Source organism: Solea solea, chromosome 12 (genome assembly GCF_958295425.1).
Source record: "Solea solea chromosome 12, fSolSol10.1, whole genome shotgun sequence".
Lineage (NCBI taxonomy): Eukaryota > Metazoa > Chordata > Actinopteri > Pleuronectiformes > Soleidae > Solea > Solea solea.
Window position 1 is genome coordinate 6,334,119 of NC_081145.1, and position 18,075 is coordinate 6,352,193.

An 18,075-nucleotide genomic window follows, 5' to 3' on the forward strand; every position below is an offset into this window, starting at 1 on the left:
GTTTTTTTCTTTCTTTTTCACCACAACACAGATGACAAACACACACATAACAGCCGCTCTTCTCTCTCTCATGCATAGAACCATGAGCATGCACACACCACTGCCTGTCTACACCACACACATACAGAGAGCACAGAGTAATCAGTATGAAGAGGGAGACATGCAGTTTTTCACAAACCGTGTCTTTAGAGTGGCCCATTAGGAAGAAATAGGGGGAGCTTAGTGTGTCACCTTTCATGCACATGGATAGGTTGGGAGGTACCATTCCTGAGGGAAGGCAAGTAAAAGCCTATACCAATCATTAGACTTAAAGCAGAGGGGTTAAAACACACGACGGCTTATTATTCCACTGTCTTATGCTTTAGTTCACATCAGACAGGTTTAAATGCATGTGACGGAATAGAAGAACAGAAGAGCTGAAAGATATTAATGCATGTTATTAGTTTAATTAGAGTAAAACACACAGCATTTGTAGGAAGAGATTTTCTTCTGTGGAACTTTATATTAAATCAGAGTCTAGTGAGAGAGGGACAGAGTAGTAAGAGTTGGACATTTGGGCTCAGTCCAGATCTGATATTAACATCTTTCCTGAGTGATCCAATCATAAGTGGACAGTGTATGTCCAGTGTATGTGTGGATCTGTGTCTGTGTATCCATCACTCCATTTTCTACTGCTCTATCCTCCACAGGAGTGTTGTGGGAGGGGCTGGAAAGGCTGGGTCCACCCTGGACAGGTCGAGTCGAGAGGAGCGAGTGAGTGAATCAAAGCTCTACGAAATAAGACTTTAGAGCTCTAGTGCAGAACTTCTAGCATCGACGAGGAAGTCTGAGTCATCACCAGTCCACTGCCAGTGTCTCTACATGATGTAACCCCCCCCCCCCCACGCCACAGCACTCGCTCCCCGATGTTTATTTAAAGCTATTTTTAACTCTTTGTCACATCTTTTCCACCTCGACGGTGAGAGAACAAGACAACAGTGATTGAGCTCAGTATACACTGAGCGGTGAGCACACAGAGCAAGGACTCTGCGGTGGAGAAAGTCGTCTTTCAAAATGGAAGGTAAAGGGTTCGATTCCCAGCTCTGCTAATCTATATACCAATGTGTCCATGGGCAAGAACTTAACCACGAGTTGCTCCTGTTTGAAGAAAGTGTGACGTTGTATGAATGGGTGAATGGGTAAAGCAGCTTTGAGTGGAAATTAAGACTACAGAAGTGCGATATAAATACTATAACGTCACGGTTAGACAGCTACAACACAACATTAAAATATGATAAATAAGATGTTTAAAAGGGGTAAATATTGATAAAAATGTGTTGAATGTATAATTTCTTTCAAATGTTGTACAGTTTATGTTTAAGGTCTACTGTACTACAGAGTTTGTGCACTCAGAGTTTCCTTATGATGTCATGGTGATGTCATAAACAAGCAGAGACGTTTGTTTATGACCACGTTTACGTTGTGAAATCATTTTCTGCATTTGGTTCAAGAGGCGCACACAGTAACTGTCTATGTGTTTGATTGTTCTTGTACTTATATAAACATCTACGTTTGAGAGGCAGAGATGTACACTCATACTTTTATGTTTTTATTTTTGTTTCCGGTGTCGATGGTGTCCAAAGTGTTAGATGAGAAAGAGAAATAAACTACCACAGAGTATGAAACATGGTCATTGTTGAACCAGTGTGGCTACAAATACAGGCCATTTACCATTTACTCAAAGAATGTATTTTTCTGATTCTGTAAGTTTCTTACCGACAACAATCTAAAGCTCATAAACAAGCTGCTGGAAGTAAATATAGACTGAGTGCAGCTGCCACTTTGATGGGTGAGTGACAAGGACGCCTGGAAAAAAGAAATCATGTGTCGATCAGTGTTAATATTGTGAAGTGGAAAAATATAGAGAAACTGCGGAGGTGAACGAGGTGATCTGTGGCCACATGTTTCCCCAAACCACCCACGAATGTGCTTTTTTGTGGTAACGCATGTAAACCAGTACTTAGCACAGTCCACTCATGATGGGATCACTCAGGACGGATGTTAATACCAGGTGTGAACAGAGTCTTGGGCAGTTCAGCTCACCATATTCTGGCACCTGTCCTGTGCCTCTCTTCAGCAGCAGCCTGACCCTCCTGCCTCCCGCTTTGATCAATTCGATGGCACGGGCATGAGTCATGTCTCGAGTGCTGTCCCCATTAATCTCTATGATCTGATCCCCCACCTGAAGGAGGAGGACACAGAGAGGACAGGGTCAGTGTCTGTCAAACTGCATTCATCCACACAAAGTTGGCTTTTCTCCACGACCACTGGAGCAACTACTGAGTGCCACTAAGTGCCTTGTTCAAGCGCACTTAAACAAGCGTGTCTGAGGGAAAGCAGAAGGTAACGCCATCAAGAGCACTTACTCACTTTCTCCATTTTCTAACCTGTAAGCCCTGCCTGCCTCGTGAGGAACATGTTTGTAAAGGTATAATCCATGTTCTGCTAACATTAAAAACACCATTATCCTATCAAGTGTCATATTGTTTGAGATAAACTGGAACTCATTCTCATGTTGTTTATGGTCAGTTCGTCCAATAATCTCTCAGAGAGCATGTCAACTTTTGAAAATTGTCTTCATCATCTTCATCTCCTCACCCTCATCCTCCCGTTTCTTATGGCAGGACCGTCCTCAGCGAGGCGCAAAACAAACAGGTCCATCTTGTACTCTCTGCCCCCGCGGATACTGAAGCCGAAACCTTTCGCACTTTTCTCCAGCTCCACCGTGAAGTAATCAAAGTCCTGCAGGAGAGAATTTACACAAGAGTAAACAACAGTGTGTGACCATACTGAAAGGAAAGACTATAAGGACTTGGCAGAACGTCTGCAGAACTAGAGGTAACCCATTTTGTGGTCACTTTTAAGTAATTAGCACTAGCCGATTATTTATTTCAGTGGTGGATTATTACATATTATTGTGATTTTGGTTCCAAAATGAAATGTTTACATCTAAAAGTTTATTTGACCAACTCTAATTTTTAGTTTCTTGCATTTAATATGCAGTTTAGTCTTTATTTCTATGTAATATATGTAAGTGCACTGCAGTGCAGACATAAAATGCAAATTAGAGAGACCATAAATGTTGTTTATTAAATTTCATTTAAGGAACGTTGCTATTATATTTTATAAGATGGAGGAAAAAAAGAAAATGAGCCAAAAGACATAATCTTTACATATTGACCACAGGATGTCCTGGTTTCTGAAGATTGCCATGTTGGCTGACCCCACAAAAAAATGAGAACTTCCTGCTCAAACTAGCGTTTGTCTGATCTTCACCTGTGGTCTGAAGTCAGCAGGGATGCCCAGTGGGAACTGTGCAGCTGCAGGATGCTGTCGGAAGTCCAGCAGACCGGGTGGGTGTCTGTAGTCCAGAGTGGGAGGCTGGCGATAATCGGTAACCGGTGGGTGGCGATAATCGACTGGAGGTTGCCTGTAATCAGTGAATGTAGGGTGACGGAAGTCAGGTTTGACATCCTGTCTGGCTTTTACCTCTGACCTGTGAGAGTAATAAAATTAATAACAAAAAAAAAAGCAGCTTAGTTTACCACATGAAGGATGAGGGTATGCAGCCAAGGACCATCACCAGGAAAAAAGACAAAAATATCACTCTCTGTTGTAAAACTTTTATCAGAATCCCACTCTTAAAATGGGCACACACACACACACGGTAAAGGGTCTGATCGGCAGGTTCCTGCATTATAGACGTGAAATGTAGGTAAATTATTCACTGACTTTGCAAGAGCTGAGTGGTTGTTATGCAACAAGGTTGAAACCAGCCTGAGACTGAGAGTCAGAGCGGGACAAAAGTTGTTGCAGGTTTTCTCTTGAACGTACTGTCATGCAAGGAGAGGATGGCACACGCTGACCTAAACACAGTTTCATATCTGCCAGTGTTTGAAAACTCACACTTCTTTTTACAGTTATTTAGACACAAATAATAATCATTATTTATATAGCATATTTTTGACAGTGTACCAAATTCCCAGTCAGGCACAGTGAGGGCAGCCTCAACTGCTGTTGGGTCCTAGCTGGGTCCTTAGCTTAGCTGCTCTGTGAGCAGTTTCATTCATAAGATGAGACATGATATAAGTGTTTGTAATTGTTCATTCTTGTCAAGTTTAATGAGGTTAGTTTACACATATTGCATCTCAGGTTCTGGTTTGTAACATTCCCTTTTATTACGTGTGTATTTCTTTGTGAGCCTTATGCTAATTATGACTATACCGTTCATGTTAATTAAGGAGCTAGATGACCTCGTCAATACAAGCAGAGTCTTGTGTGTTGTAACCTTTCTTGTTAAACTGAACATATAATTCCTTTGAATTGTGAATGGCATACTTTTATGAATCAGAGGAAGCTCTTGAGTTGTTTTACTTCTTGTATTTAAGTTTGGAAGTAATATTCATCAACAGCATTTCTAATATTAGTTATTTCACTGTTGGCTGCACCTTATTTTGCATTCTGTTTGTTTGTATTTCAGAAACCGCAGGAAACAGTTATGAACTATATGCTGCGTCCATATCATCAGTGCTTCTAATCGGGGCTCCCAGGGTGAAACAAGCATGCACTAGACCGGCACCTGCTTCAGCATAGAAATTCATTATAGACAGAGAGCAAGGAAACAAAATCCAGAACACCAAAAGTCAAAATAAAAAGCAAAAGAGAAAGGGTTAAAAACCCTAACCAATCTGTCAGCCTTATCTGCAAAGGTTAGAAGGTTCAAAGTTGAAAAGCCCAAAAAAGCGTGGGATCCTTTAGATTTAAAGCTTTACTGCCTAACTTTAAAAATAAGCAAATGTACACTACATTCAAACCACTGTCAAATTTCTCACTAGAGTGATTTGTTGGATTCTAAGAAAGATGGAGGCGTATTAAAGATAAATGCTTTATGTCCCCAACCGCCCTTGCACTGCTGCTGTATACACACAAACGCTCCCTCAGTCAAGTCTGATAGTTTTACTTGACAGACGAAGGAAGCAGCATACAATAATGTTATATTGTTTCAAAAATCTGTAGAAAATGTGCACTGCAGCTTTATGTCTCAGCTTTGGAACAGAGAAAAGGAAACCGCCCATGGATCTAAGGCTGAGTGCAGGCATATATGGCATCAGTATCTGCTGTGTAGTTCAGGGACAGATGTGTTGTCTGCTCTTAAAAACAGTTGGAGGGAAATCTCACAAACGCTTCCTGCTGAGACCAAACAAGAACGACCCTCTTACCTGCCGTCGTGAAGGTACAGCTGTGGAGGGAGGCCAGAGGGCTGGGTCACCGGGCTTTGCTGGTTCACAGCTGATGCAGGATGGGAGGTTGCTGGTGCAGGAGGCCCAGCCACTGTTTGACTTGTCTGAACTAGTGCCTGGCCGGGCTGGACAGGTGCTTGACCTGGCTGTGTGGCTGTTTGGACCGGCTGAGGAGCTGCTTGGCCAGGTTGGATGCCTCCTTGGCCTGGCTGGGCTACAGGACTGGGCTGGGTCTGTGGGCTGTGTTTCTGGGTCAAGGGGCTCTGCTTCTCTGAGCTGGGTCCAGAATGGGAACCTGTGTGTTCACAGAAGGTGAGACAAGAGTTCACCTGAGTTTAAAAATGTCAGACTCTGAGGGGAGGGGTTTAGAAACTATTTAAAAAGAACAAGTCTGCACCACTGCTGTTGAGTTATTTTAATGTATTTAAGAAAACTGCATCATTATCTGCTGAATAGCATCACCTTTTTATGAAGCACACAAAGACTCTACGGTGTCTCAGTGTCATGAAAAATCAGGCTGTGACTAGAACAGTGCAGCGGTTTATTGAGAATTTAGACTTTTTTTCTGTACTTCACATCAAACAGTTTGTGTTTTACTCGGAAAAAACAAAAATTATACATAATGGTATATCACCATATAATGCTTTATTTCACACTGCCATTAATGGTACAACCTTCCTTTAATACATGGATCAGTGTTGTAGTATGACTTCCGTTTTCTTGGTTGCTTAAACATCTAATTGTGATTTTCCAGCGAGCTATTTCATCTGCAATTTCATTTGCGACATAATTAATCGAAGTCAGGGTTCAGTTCAATATTCATTGTATAACAGATTTAAAATGTGACAGAGCATTTACCACGGGACATGAATTACTCTGATCATGTATGTGTTATATTTATAGAAGATTTCTATAGAATAGAGTATATAGAATTCATTTGCAACCTTTCTTTGTTTTTTGTTTTTATTTAAGAGTGATTAACTGTTCATTCATACTCAAAGCTCACATTGAATTCCATGTCACACACAAACACTTACCCTCCTCTGGTATAATGTGCAGCGTGACTGTGAGTCCTGCATCTTTAATGAGCTTGACTATGTCTGCGTGCGGCATACTGATGATGGACTGTCCGTTCACGGCCAGGATACGGTCGCCCACCTTCAGCTTCCCACATCGGTCTGCTGGGCTGCCCTCGATGATCCGTCCAATTTTATGAGGCACAGCTGGAAACAGGTGAGAGCAGGGTGCGGTGGGTCAAACGCAGATGATGGAGACAGACGTTAAAACTGAATTTTAAATCTATGAGCCTCACAAAACCTTCCTTGTTTATAATTGTGCAGACAGAGACAATATAAAACACGAGTGGAGTGGAGCAGATGTTGACTGTGTGACTGACTCGAGACGGAATAGTTGAGGTTTTTAAAAGTGTGGATTTAACGATATTGCTTAAAATCCTCTTCATAACCTGATTGTAACCAATTAATTAATGCATTGCCACAAAAATGTGAAACGTCAGTCAGCTGTGGAACGGGGAGTAAAAACACCATCATAGTGAACGGCCCGAACATATGAATTGGATTATTAGATAGTCAACAGATATTCAGTATCATGTCAACAGATAATCAGTTGACACATCATTTATATCATCTGTTTTCCACTTTAATTAGATGGTCCTGGCACACATTTACAGAAGTGACAGGCTAATTAGGAGCAGATAGTCAACTAATAAGGTGGTTCTGGCATAATCTACAGTGAAGAAGTTAAATGTTCAGAATTTGTTGAAGCACAACCTGTAGTCTTCTGGCAGTTAGTTAATGATACCTAGTACCTGTTGATTAGTAACAGTGTGTCAGCAATGGACGATCAAATTAAAGTGCTGATTAAAATAAGTGACACAAACCCACCACATGAGGCAGCAGTGGACTTTTCTCTTTCATGTGGGACAGTGAGTGACATAAAAACTTCAACCATATTCTCCAGATATATAGTTAAGCAGGTGTAGTGCTTTGTTGAAGTAATGTCAGTAAAACGTGACTATACATCGTATAAACACATTTCAGAAGACCTTAACTGTCCCTTGCGTGTGTGTAATCCAGAACAAAATGACTCCATTTGTTAACAGATTAGTTCTTCTAACCCTCTGAATAATAAATTAATACAAATAAAATCTTTACATGAAGTAAAATAAACAAATGAATGTCAGTTTGACCCCAGATAATGAGACTGTGGATTAAGAGTGGAAACACTACTCAAGTTAATTAATTGATTGGGGAGATGAAGCCCACTGGTTATTAGTAAAACAGATATAATGGACGTGAGGCTTCTGACCATGTTCTACACAGCACAGGGAAAACAAGAGATGTCTTATATGTGATCCTCATGATCCTCGGTCATTACGTTTGTCAAGTCATCCGTGTGCAATCACAGCCTTCGGGCAACTCACTGATGACGGCGGCATTCTCCGGTCTGTTCAGGGAGCTGATGATGACGAAGCCGAAGCCCTCATTCTCCTTGCGGTGAATAACCACATCACTGGTTTGCAGCGTGGATGCCTCTGGAGGAGAGGTGACAGCGGGGATAGCAGCCGCCGGAGGTCCCGACGCCGAGGCCGCGTCGCTGCGTGGGGAGCTGTGCTGTGTCGACACTGAGCCTGGACTGCGGCCGTTCACTGGACACGGTTCACCTGTGGAGGCGGGAACGATGGGGCAAGTCAACATGACTGCTGTGGCTGTCAGAGGACAAATATTTAACAGTTTCATTAAATCATTATAAAGTATGATGCAAGCAGGCTGTATGATGATGACATCGACTGAATCACAGGCTGTGACACAAGTCATCGGCTCTGTCATCGGCTGCAACACAAGTTGGCAACATCATCAACAAGCACCAGAGGTAAACAGCAGTGGTGAATATGATATGCGCTCTTGCAATCACTTATGTGTGCATATAAAAATGTAAAGAAGAGGCTGTGAATCCCATGCACACACAAGCACAAACAAATTCTCACAAGCTGCTGTTAGCTGCAAGAACGTGACAGTGGCCATGTTTAAATGTCTCTCACAGGACAAAGAAGGACCAAGTTAAGTCTGGTTGTGTGCAGTGAACTCCTGTGGTGACCTTCACAGACATGAGGGCAACAAACGTGGACTCCTCTGGGTCTCTCCTCGCTCTCCCATGCACGTCAGGGAACTACAGCGGCCTTCACATACCAGAGAGGATGTAAACACTCTTTTCTGACATTTTCCTTCTTCTACTTTTAATAATAATTTTTGGACAGGCTGTACAATGAGGGGTGTCATGCTGCCCTCCACAGTTTGAAAGTTCTCATCCTCTCTCCTCCTCAGTCTCATCGTCTTCATCGCAGCTCCAGCTCAAAGTTCTCCACCCAACTGCTCTCTCATTCTTCTGCATTTGGAGTTATTTGGGTCAAAGCCATTGTTTGTTTGGGTAGAAAACTTCTGCTTCACAATGCAAACTGCAGGCTCTGTTTGGTTTGATCAATTGGGCTGAAGATGAAGCAAAAATCCCTAACCTTCAGTACATATAAAAGGTAAATTCTCCAGCTACGGAAACCATACTGTTTCTATTTCAAAGTGATATACACTTACACAAACATACCCGTGGGTAGTACATTCGATATCTGCTGATAAACACACTGAACCTTTAAAAAATGTGTTTTCACAAAGGAAGCTGTTGGAGAAATCAGACATCCACATTCAACAGCACGCTTCATTGACAGAGAGTCTCTGCTGCAGGTGAAGTCTAACTGTGCTCGTCTGCTTATTTGACAGGTAAGACGCTCGTGTAACCACACGCCCTTACAGCTGTATTTGCTTTTCCAAAGACAAACAACAGAGTCCACATAACAGTAAACAAAGCATAGATGCATGCATGCATGATCTCCTACTCCAGAGAAGATGCGTGGGTGAGAAGAACACGCTGAACCCACACACAGATTGTCAGCATGTGTGCCCTGACCAAGTCCTCTCTTTTTTTTTTTCCACTGTGATGCCGGTGAAATGTGCAGCGTGTTCCTCGGTCTCTGGAAGTGTGAAACAAACAAACAAACACACAAACAAAACAATCAACAAAAAAGTGCTCACCAGGCATTTGCACTCTCCTCCTCACAGTCAGGCTGACTTGTCCGTTGCGAGCGGCTGCATGCATCAAGTCTATTACGTATTTGTGTGGTTTCCCAGCAACCACGTTTTTGTCCACAGAAATGAGCTCGTCCCCAGGTCGAAGCCGCCCGTCGCGCTCAGCGGGTGTGTTCTCTATTATGGCCCCAATCACGATCTGTTCAAAGACAATCAATATTAGCAGCATAGACGGCGAGGGCGGGACAGAGACGCAGTGGAATCACACTGTCGTATTCTGTCTGCATCACACTTTGCATGCTTTTGTACACTTGCACACGTTAGCAAGGCGTTATGTCAGTATGGGCGGAACTGAGCAGTTAGAGGGTCAGGGTCAAAGTGTGCGTGTGTGTGTGTGTGTGTGTGTGTGTGCATGGCCCGGGACACACTGGTCCGACAGTTGGCTGACAACCAATCACAGCGCTGCCTCAGGTTTGCGTGTGTCGCCCAACACCTTATCAACTACAGCTGACGAGCAACAAGCGCATGCACTCTGCACTCATGCACTCTGCACCTGTGTGAGAGGAATAAATCACTTATCCTTACCAGCAGGGGGCAACAGTCTGCACTCGTCATTCATTCATCCATTCATTCACTCATTTTCACCTCCTTATCCTCCACAATAGGCAAACGCGCAGAGACGAACAACCATTCACACCTAGTGTCATTTCAGAGCGTCCAAATAACCTCTGCATGTTTTTGGACTGTGAGAGGAATCCGGAGAACCTGGAGAAAACCCACACACAGACCAGGGAGAACATTGCAAGGCCCTCAGTCCAACCAGGACTCCAACTGATGCTGTGAGGCAACAGTGCTAGCCACTATATCGCCAAGTGACCCTGTACTCGTCATTGTCAGCAGTGGTACATACAAACTGCAGTGTTTGTTTACGCTGTCACTCTGTCATCACACACACGGACAGACTTGTGACAGCAAAATTATTTATCATGATGATAAATTTTAACTTTATGTCAGGAAATTGAATGAGAACGGTGTGAAAGAAGGTTCATATTTGAGCCTATAGGAGCCTCTACATGAGGTGTGTAACCTCCATGTCATAGATGACGTTCACACATCAATGTGCAGCGCATTCACATCACACTTCTTTATTTCATACCCACTCACGCGCTTCCGGCACAGCTGTCAGGAGCATCGTGGAGGTTATGTGTCTTGCCATGTAGACAACTGAAGCTGGGAATCAAACCCACAACTCGCTCTACCAGTGACCCACCATGGTCCCAAACATGTAAACATCTTAGTCTGACTAAAATTGTACAAATGTCAGCCTAACACACTCAGATAATGTGAATACTTCTACATTTATACAAAAACTAGAGGAGGAAAACGGCAAGATAAACGTGATCAAATCCAGATTGGTGCATTTTTGGAATGACAATGAGACTGAGTGTATGTACTGCCAGCTCAAATAAATGAATATCTCAAAGTTCAAGGATGGTCAGAGCACTCAGAAATCATCCAATACTAAAAAGCTGAAGGGGGGGCATATTGCCACCCAGCAGAGTGGAGGCTGCCTAAATAAATCAATTCCCTGCTAGTGTTTGTATTCTAGGACTGAACAGTGTCGTCGAGCTACAACAATAGCTTTAGTTTGCATCCCATACTGACAGACCACACCAGTGAGAGAACGGGTCAGGGGGGCGTGTCCCGGGCCTGTGAACTGTGACTGAATGAAGAGTGTGAGATGAGGTTAGGTGTGGGTCAGGCGAGGTTGGTGTATATGCGGTCAAAATGTGTGAGGTCCAGCCCGTCCCATACGAGCCTTGTCACGGGCGTCCGGACTCACAGCCTGCACGGCCTCGTCTCCGCCCAGGATGCGAAAGCCGAACCCAGTCTTCTCCCTCAGCAGGTGCACTTCCACCTCTTCATACTCGGGACCTGACACACACATATTACAGGTGGATTACAGGTGGATTACAGGTGGATTACGGGTCACCATGTTGAGATGCTCTCTGTGCTTTGGACTACACTGTAGAACGTGAACTCACGTCTGCTTTCGTAGATTGCCCTTGACTTCTCATAAAGGTCGTAAGGATCAGGTTTGTTGAGGTCGAAGCCCTCAGTTGAGTCGGGCACGGAGGTGCGGTGCTGTGGCTGGTTTGGAAAGGGCGTGCCCGGCGGCAAGACTGCGCCAGACAGGTTTGCCTGGGGGCTGCCGTGTGGGTCCCACTGGTCAGTCAACTACAAGGAAAACAGCAGAGAAAGATTTAAAACTTGAACTTGAGAACTGGATTTCTATGCACAGCAATCTTCTTACAAGTGTCGGCTGGATCAATAAGAGTTAGGAAAATACAAAAAGCACAACTGAAAAACATGTCACAAAAACAACAGGAGTGAATCAACAAAACATGTTGACTAGAAATTCGATTTTCCATTCTATTTTAACTAAGCAGCAACGAGCACAACGTGCTGCACAAGAGACAGACGATGTTTGTTGTCTGGTTGCTAAAAAAAGCAGGCAACTGTGTGTAGTATGGTATAGCACTGTGTATGGGGTCTGTACTACTTCATAGCTGCCTGGTGGCATTTACTTCTCTCTATCTATCTATCTATCTATCTATCTATCTATCTATCTATCTATCTATCTATCTATCTAAGAGCGGGTTTAAGTGCAGCTCTGCGTATTTACATTTTCCAGTCTGAGGACGAGAGGACGAGAGGCCAACGCTGTCCCGACATCTCAAATGCAAATATCGGTGTCCATTTTGAATGTTAATGCTGTGGATTTGCATATTTAACATATCGCCCCCTTTAAGCTTAATTTCCTTGCTCCTGTGACTCTGTAAGATTAGCCATGATCGACCTTTTGAGGCCACAGCACTTCAAACTGTGGAGCGCTTTGGCCGTTTCATTAAGGCCTGCTTATTGAATATTCTGTAACGTGGAGTGTGTGACTTGCACTTTTTTACCAGGGAGGGACGAGCGGATACGACACTCAGCAATGGTGTTGGGCAGATACTGAGCCATGTATCTGCTCTAAAACAAGTCAAAGCAGCCTAAACATCACATAGATGCTTCAGTTAGCAACAGGCTGTAAAGAAGGACACACGCACCAACATTTCTTTCTTTCAGCTTCTCCCCCTCTAGGCAGCAAATGATCTGCATATTTGATTTGGCAGAGATTTTTTACGCCGGATGCTCTTCCTCACGCAACCCTCTCATTTCTCCAGGCTTGGTCATGGCACTAGGAGTAACAACCCTCCAGTTACAAGCCCAATTCCATTCCGCTTTACCATGGGCTGCCTGCATGTCATGTGTTTGAAAATGTGAGTGGTGAATTCACACGTTTGTCATGTTCGCTATGTGCAGTTAATTCAAGATAAAAGAAGACGAAAAAGCAAAAGAGAGGAGTGTCATTTCTGTAAAAACAGTAACTTACTGAGTAACTTACTAAACATGAATGAGTGGTGATTGAACAGGCAGTATAACAGGTGCAGTTTCACTGTGAAGCTCCTGGCTGGTGAGATATGATGCGATCAAACTAATAAGCGGGTCAGACGAGGCCGGTTCCTTTCAAAATAAAACAAAAAACAAACCCCTCGGAGGCGACGCGACATGACTGACAAACACGCATCTCCTCGGCTGCTATCGTACCTTTCTGCTTCCACAAACAAACAACAGATGGACATTTTCTCTGCCTGCCTCTCCTTTTGTCTCGCACACCCACACACAACAAGCAGACACACATTTGCTTCAATCACTCTACCTGTTTGGAGGCTTTCCATGGAGAGATGTGGCCTGAGGAGGGAAGAAAGAAAACAGTAGTCAGAGAGAGAGAACACTCCAACAAACAAAATACATCCCATCACAAATACACTCACATAAACGACTATAATGGAGACTACAGAGGGGACGTTAATGTGAGCGTTAATATTCTCATTTTGCTCATTTCATATTCCTCCATCCATTTTAACTTTGTTTTGTGGAACTGTTGCGTTTGTTTTCAACATAATTACATCATTAGCTGCTGGCAAAAACAAAGACCCCCCCCCCCAACCCCTAACACACACACATATTTCTCTCTAAATCATATTTTATATAAATGTAGAAGCACTCCAGAACATTCTCATCACCAAAGGTCCCCTGTGACGCCACTGAATCAAAGACATACACCACGTTTATGCTGCCGAGGCCCAGTTAAAACATAAAGGGAAAACCGTGCCCATGTAAATATTCAGGCTGAGTCGATACACATGTGGATAGAAGCACATAAACACACTCATCAAGCCCAGCAGACTCCTGCAGCACCTCTGCCGAGCAGACTTGTAAAATATGCCTTTAATGTATCGATGGGATTGCTCTGCAACTACAGGATGAGGGAGGGGAGATTTGAGGAAAAGGAAATTGGGGAATTGGCGATTGCGGTATAACTCTGTAAGTCAGTGTTTACTATATTATCGATTTAAAACAAGAGCCACGAGAGAAACCATCAAAATATGAATTACTCTAATGCAAGAATGACAAAACAACAAACTTGTCTTAGAACAAAGAACAACGAAAAACAGAGCAACTAAATTATCATCGTGATTTCCATTTGAAAACAATGAAATGTTCGACCCTACAACAGAACACTTCCAGTACAAGACAAAACAAAATCTGGAATTATTTTCAGCCAGTCCTTGTATTTTCACTTTCTCATTTTTTTTCACCCTCGCCCTCGCACACACACACACACTCTTCCTCTGTCTGTGCTGCATCTGTGATGATGCAGGAGGGCGAAGAAGATGAAGAGAGATGAGAAAAATAAAAGGCTGTCCTCTTGAAAAAACACACACAAACAGGAAGTGAGGTTTGAGGAGAGCTGTCTGTGGTGCTGAAATGACTGCGGAACAGAGGCAGCGGCAGCAGCAGCAGCAGCAGCAGCAGCAGCAGCAGCAGCAGCAGCAGCAGCAGCAGCAGCAGCAGAGGGAAGGGCTTTGTGAAGAGCCGGGACTAATAACCACATTCTGTAGGGAATACAGGCCTTGAGGGACACTTTGAAGGAATTCTAATATTCTCATGAAACTCTTCTTAATGACCCACTGAAGGGAATAAGTACAAGCTACAAGGCAATTGTCCACTCATATTAAAGAGGAGTGTCATCCTCACGAATGCATTTAAGCTTAATTTAAATGCTAATTCAGTTCATGGGCATATGTGCCGGATGTGTGGCACACTCGTGTGCATGCTGATGAATTACAAATGAATGACTGGTGGAGAGGTTTCACGTGGCTCCTCTCACGAGTCAGCGGTCAGGCAGTCTGGCAGGCCGGCCTCACAGACTAGCCCGCTGAGTTCTGGATGGCCTTCAGATCAGCGTGATTGGCTCCATTCTCTGCACGGCCATGATGTGCATCCTCATTGGTGCCGCGAAAATGTCTCCGCTCTGTGGTTGGCTCGGCTTCAAAATTGGGATGTCGGCAAGGGGCTGTGAACACGAGCAGTGCTCGGTGGAACTCTGGCAGAGCGCCCACGCTACAGCCGTGCACTCACTCACACACACACACACACACAGGGACAAACGCACACAAACAGGCAACAGTCGCACACCACAGCACAAGTCTGTGACACAGAGCACCAATGCCATCAGTCACACATCTGCAATTGTCTGCAAAACACCAACAGGTTCAAACATGCCTGACATTTTGCAGGTCTGAGTCACAGTGTCCTTTCCCCACAAACACACAAAGATTTCCCTGCTGCTTGTGACCGATCGTCCCTGTGAGGCCGTTGCTTTGAGTTGTTTGATAAAAACTGGTGAGGTTGAAGGAGACGACATGAAGGAGACGACATCTATGGATGCCATTTGTCAAATTTGGCTCAGCATTTAGAGGAATGAGATTGTCTGTGCCAGTGTTAGCCACCAGGTGGCAGATTGTGGCTCTGCATTGCAAACACACACACACACACACACACACACACACACACACACAGTTGTTGTCAATCCCTGGTGCAAACACTTCATTTGTGCTGCTTACCACACTCAGTTGAATTTATTAGCTTTAATTCAATCAAGTGACAGAGTATAATTCACTGAACATACAGAAGGCAACAGTTTGTCAATGCATATCCGGTAATTGTCAGTAAAGTAGCTGGTGACATTAGAATGGGCATAAAATCACCAAACCAGCCAGCAGCATTCACTAACCCCTGTCCCAGGATCAACAGCTATTGTCTTTGTTAGCTTTTCAAATCTGCAACAATAATCCCTGTCACACCACCATGAGCCAAACCTGAGATGCAGATGAGACTGACTGCCCTCTTCCCTAATTAAATAGAGCCCATGAAAAATGAGCGATGAAAAGAAAGCATATCTATAATCTCTTTATTGTTCTGCTATCATCCTGGAAACAATGCAAATTAAAACGACAAAGCTTTACAGCTTTGACAGGGTCCTCGCACCCCCGCGCTGAGAGCCACGCGCCAACCAACTGCCTGATCTGCGGCACTACTTGATTTGCACCGGAAGTGGCCTGGCAGCAACACTTGGACAAACTCCATTAGAATGGAGTTTTTTGACTGCTGATTTGCAGTTGGCAAACAGTTTGCTCTGAGAACTGCTCCCAGTCCAAAAGAGCCTGATCTGCATTGCTGATTTTACCAATGTGTTTGTAACTGCTCGAATACACGGCAACTGTGTCTTCTTCACAAAACAAAAACAATACATAAAAACAGTGAATGTATGCAATCGATATTTATTTTATTTTATTTTATTGTTTTATTTAAATTTACTGTAGGTGTGAATGTGAGAGTGAATGGTGATACTTTTGCTTTAGCTTATTTGCAATGTTTGTCGCTGGTTAAAGATAACAACATAGAGAACATAAGTCTAAAACAAGCAGAGAGACTAGAGCACCTTTTCCACTAGCGCAGCGCGCCTCGCCTCACGTTCCAAGAGCTGATACTATGTGTAACGTCGTCTGACTGCCGTCACTGGAAGAGGCATGAGCAAGGCGTCCCACACAAGAATCAAAGCGAATAATGCCGAATTACATCAGTTAAAAATCCTTCACCCAAAAAAACATGGGTTAATCTCCAACAGTTACAAAGGAAATGTCTAAATCGCATCACCTTTAAGAGTAGTCTGGGGTATTTAGCGATAGCATTGCTGAGTCCTGCGGCCGGCATCACAAACCCCGCCTCTGTGTTTCAGTCCAGTGACTGTGTCAGACGGAGTCTGTGCTCCGGTCATGGAGGAAGTACTGAACAAACAGTTTTAATTAACTGATTCTAATGAAACAACTGCTTTACAAGTCACTAGTCACTCGTTTGTGTGTCGCGTGTAAAACAAAGTCTCGGCAGTTTCATGCAGACGTGCTATGATGACTCCACCCACGTTGAGGAGGTGCAATAGTAATGGAAAACCAACCAAACAGAGTAACGGTGAGTTGGGACCATGTAGTGGAAACACGGCATAACCATAAAAACCACTTCATAATTAACTCACAACAAACATACCAACGACTAAAAACTATTTACATGTCTGCTTTTTTCTCCTTGGTTTCTTTAATTTATGTTGTTGATTTTATCAATAAAGGTTGTCCAAAATAGGGGACCGGCCCACACATGGATCCGACACAAACTGGGTAGCAACACCTTGCTTCCTGTGCGTGTGTGTCATCCATGTATTACTCATGTCGTGGGGACATAAATGTGTTTACACAGTAACACTACAGGGACTGGTCCTCTGTATGGGGACAATAAACAAGTCCTCATAACGTTAATTATTACATTGTAAGGAAAAGACGCGTTGTAAGGTTAGGGTTAGGCCAGTAGTAGTTATGGTTAAGTCTCCAGGAAATGAATGTAAGTCAATGCTATGTCCTCTGAAGTCATGGAAACCAGACGATGTGTTTGAGTGTGTGTGTGTAATGGACATGGACTCAGTGGTACAGGCAGCCGCAGGTAATTATCAAGTCAAATTTCACCCTGTGACCAGACCACTTTCAAGAAAATGAGTGCAAGAGCACATGTCAAACAAATAAAGCTTTCACTGTGCAATTTAATTTCCTTGCAGGTGGCCAAGCTTGTAGGAAATAGGAGAGGAGGGGAAAATGGCCTCACTCCATGTCGCTCTGGCAAGATTACAAAAAAGCGCTGCACTTCAAACTTCCCAACTATGAAATGTTCTCTCGTTCTTCTCCGCTACGCCGCAACTGCATTCTGACGGATGCTCTGAGATCAAGGGCGTGTGGTTGTCTCTTCTTTTCACTTCCAGTACAACAGGTAGAGAAACAAAGCTCGGGCAGACCATCAATGGTGATGTTGATCAGAGTTTGTTACAGGGATTTAAAATGTGACAATATGCATATAAGTGTGCTTAAAATCGAAATAGATGTGAGGGGGAAACAACACAGACTCTAATATAGTTTATCAAGATCTAATCAAACAAATCACACCAAGCTTTGTTGATAGTGAGTGTCTGTAACCCAGCTTCAAACAGCAAACACCATTTCTGCACAGACAACAGTGAAAATGTTTGTAAAATCCAAGCATTATGCCAGCCAGACACTCTCATTTATTTGGAACACGAGTGGCCCCGGTGAGAATAAAACTACTTTCCCTGCAGCAGAGTCGCTGCCATCTCAACCCACAGAGCTGCACTACACCTAACGGAGAGATTAACTCGTCCTCTCATACCAACTCTCCACTGCATGTTAAAT

At 43.6% G+C, this 18,075-nt stretch overlaps 1 protein-coding gene across 7 annotated transcripts in view; it reads right to left on the reverse strand.

Annotated features, from left to right (window-relative positions):
• Nucleotides 1-18,075, reverse strand: part of LOC131469666 (membrane-associated guanylate kinase, WW and PDZ domain-containing protein 2-like) — a 115,268-nt gene that overhangs the window by 4,403 nt on the left and 92,790 nt on the right. For 2 of the 7 annotated variants that reach the window (XM_058644899.1, XM_058644902.1), the window contains exons 12-21: nt 13,140-13,171; nt 11,422-11,614; nt 11,196-11,311; nt 9,383-9,575; nt 7,723-7,962; nt 6,317-6,502; nt 5,259-5,574; nt 3,316-3,535; nt 2,638-2,781; nt 2,083-2,221 (exon numbers count right to left, since the gene is read on the reverse strand). In XM_058644899.1, coding sequence (XP_058500882.1) covers nt 2,083-2,221; nt 2,638-2,781; nt 3,316-3,535; nt 5,259-5,574; nt 6,317-6,502; nt 7,723-7,962; nt 9,383-9,575; nt 11,196-11,311; nt 11,422-11,614; nt 13,140-13,171 — 1,779 coding nt within the window. Of the gene's footprint in view, nt 1-178; nt 290-2,082; nt 2,222-2,637; nt 2,782-3,315; nt 3,536-5,258; nt 5,575-6,316; nt 6,503-7,722; nt 7,963-9,382; nt 9,576-11,195; nt 11,312-11,421; nt 11,615-13,139; nt 13,172-18,075 lie in introns of all 7 variants that reach the window. The other 5 variants (XM_058644905.1, XM_058644903.1, XM_058644904.1 and 2 more) reach the window with 5 other exon arrangements.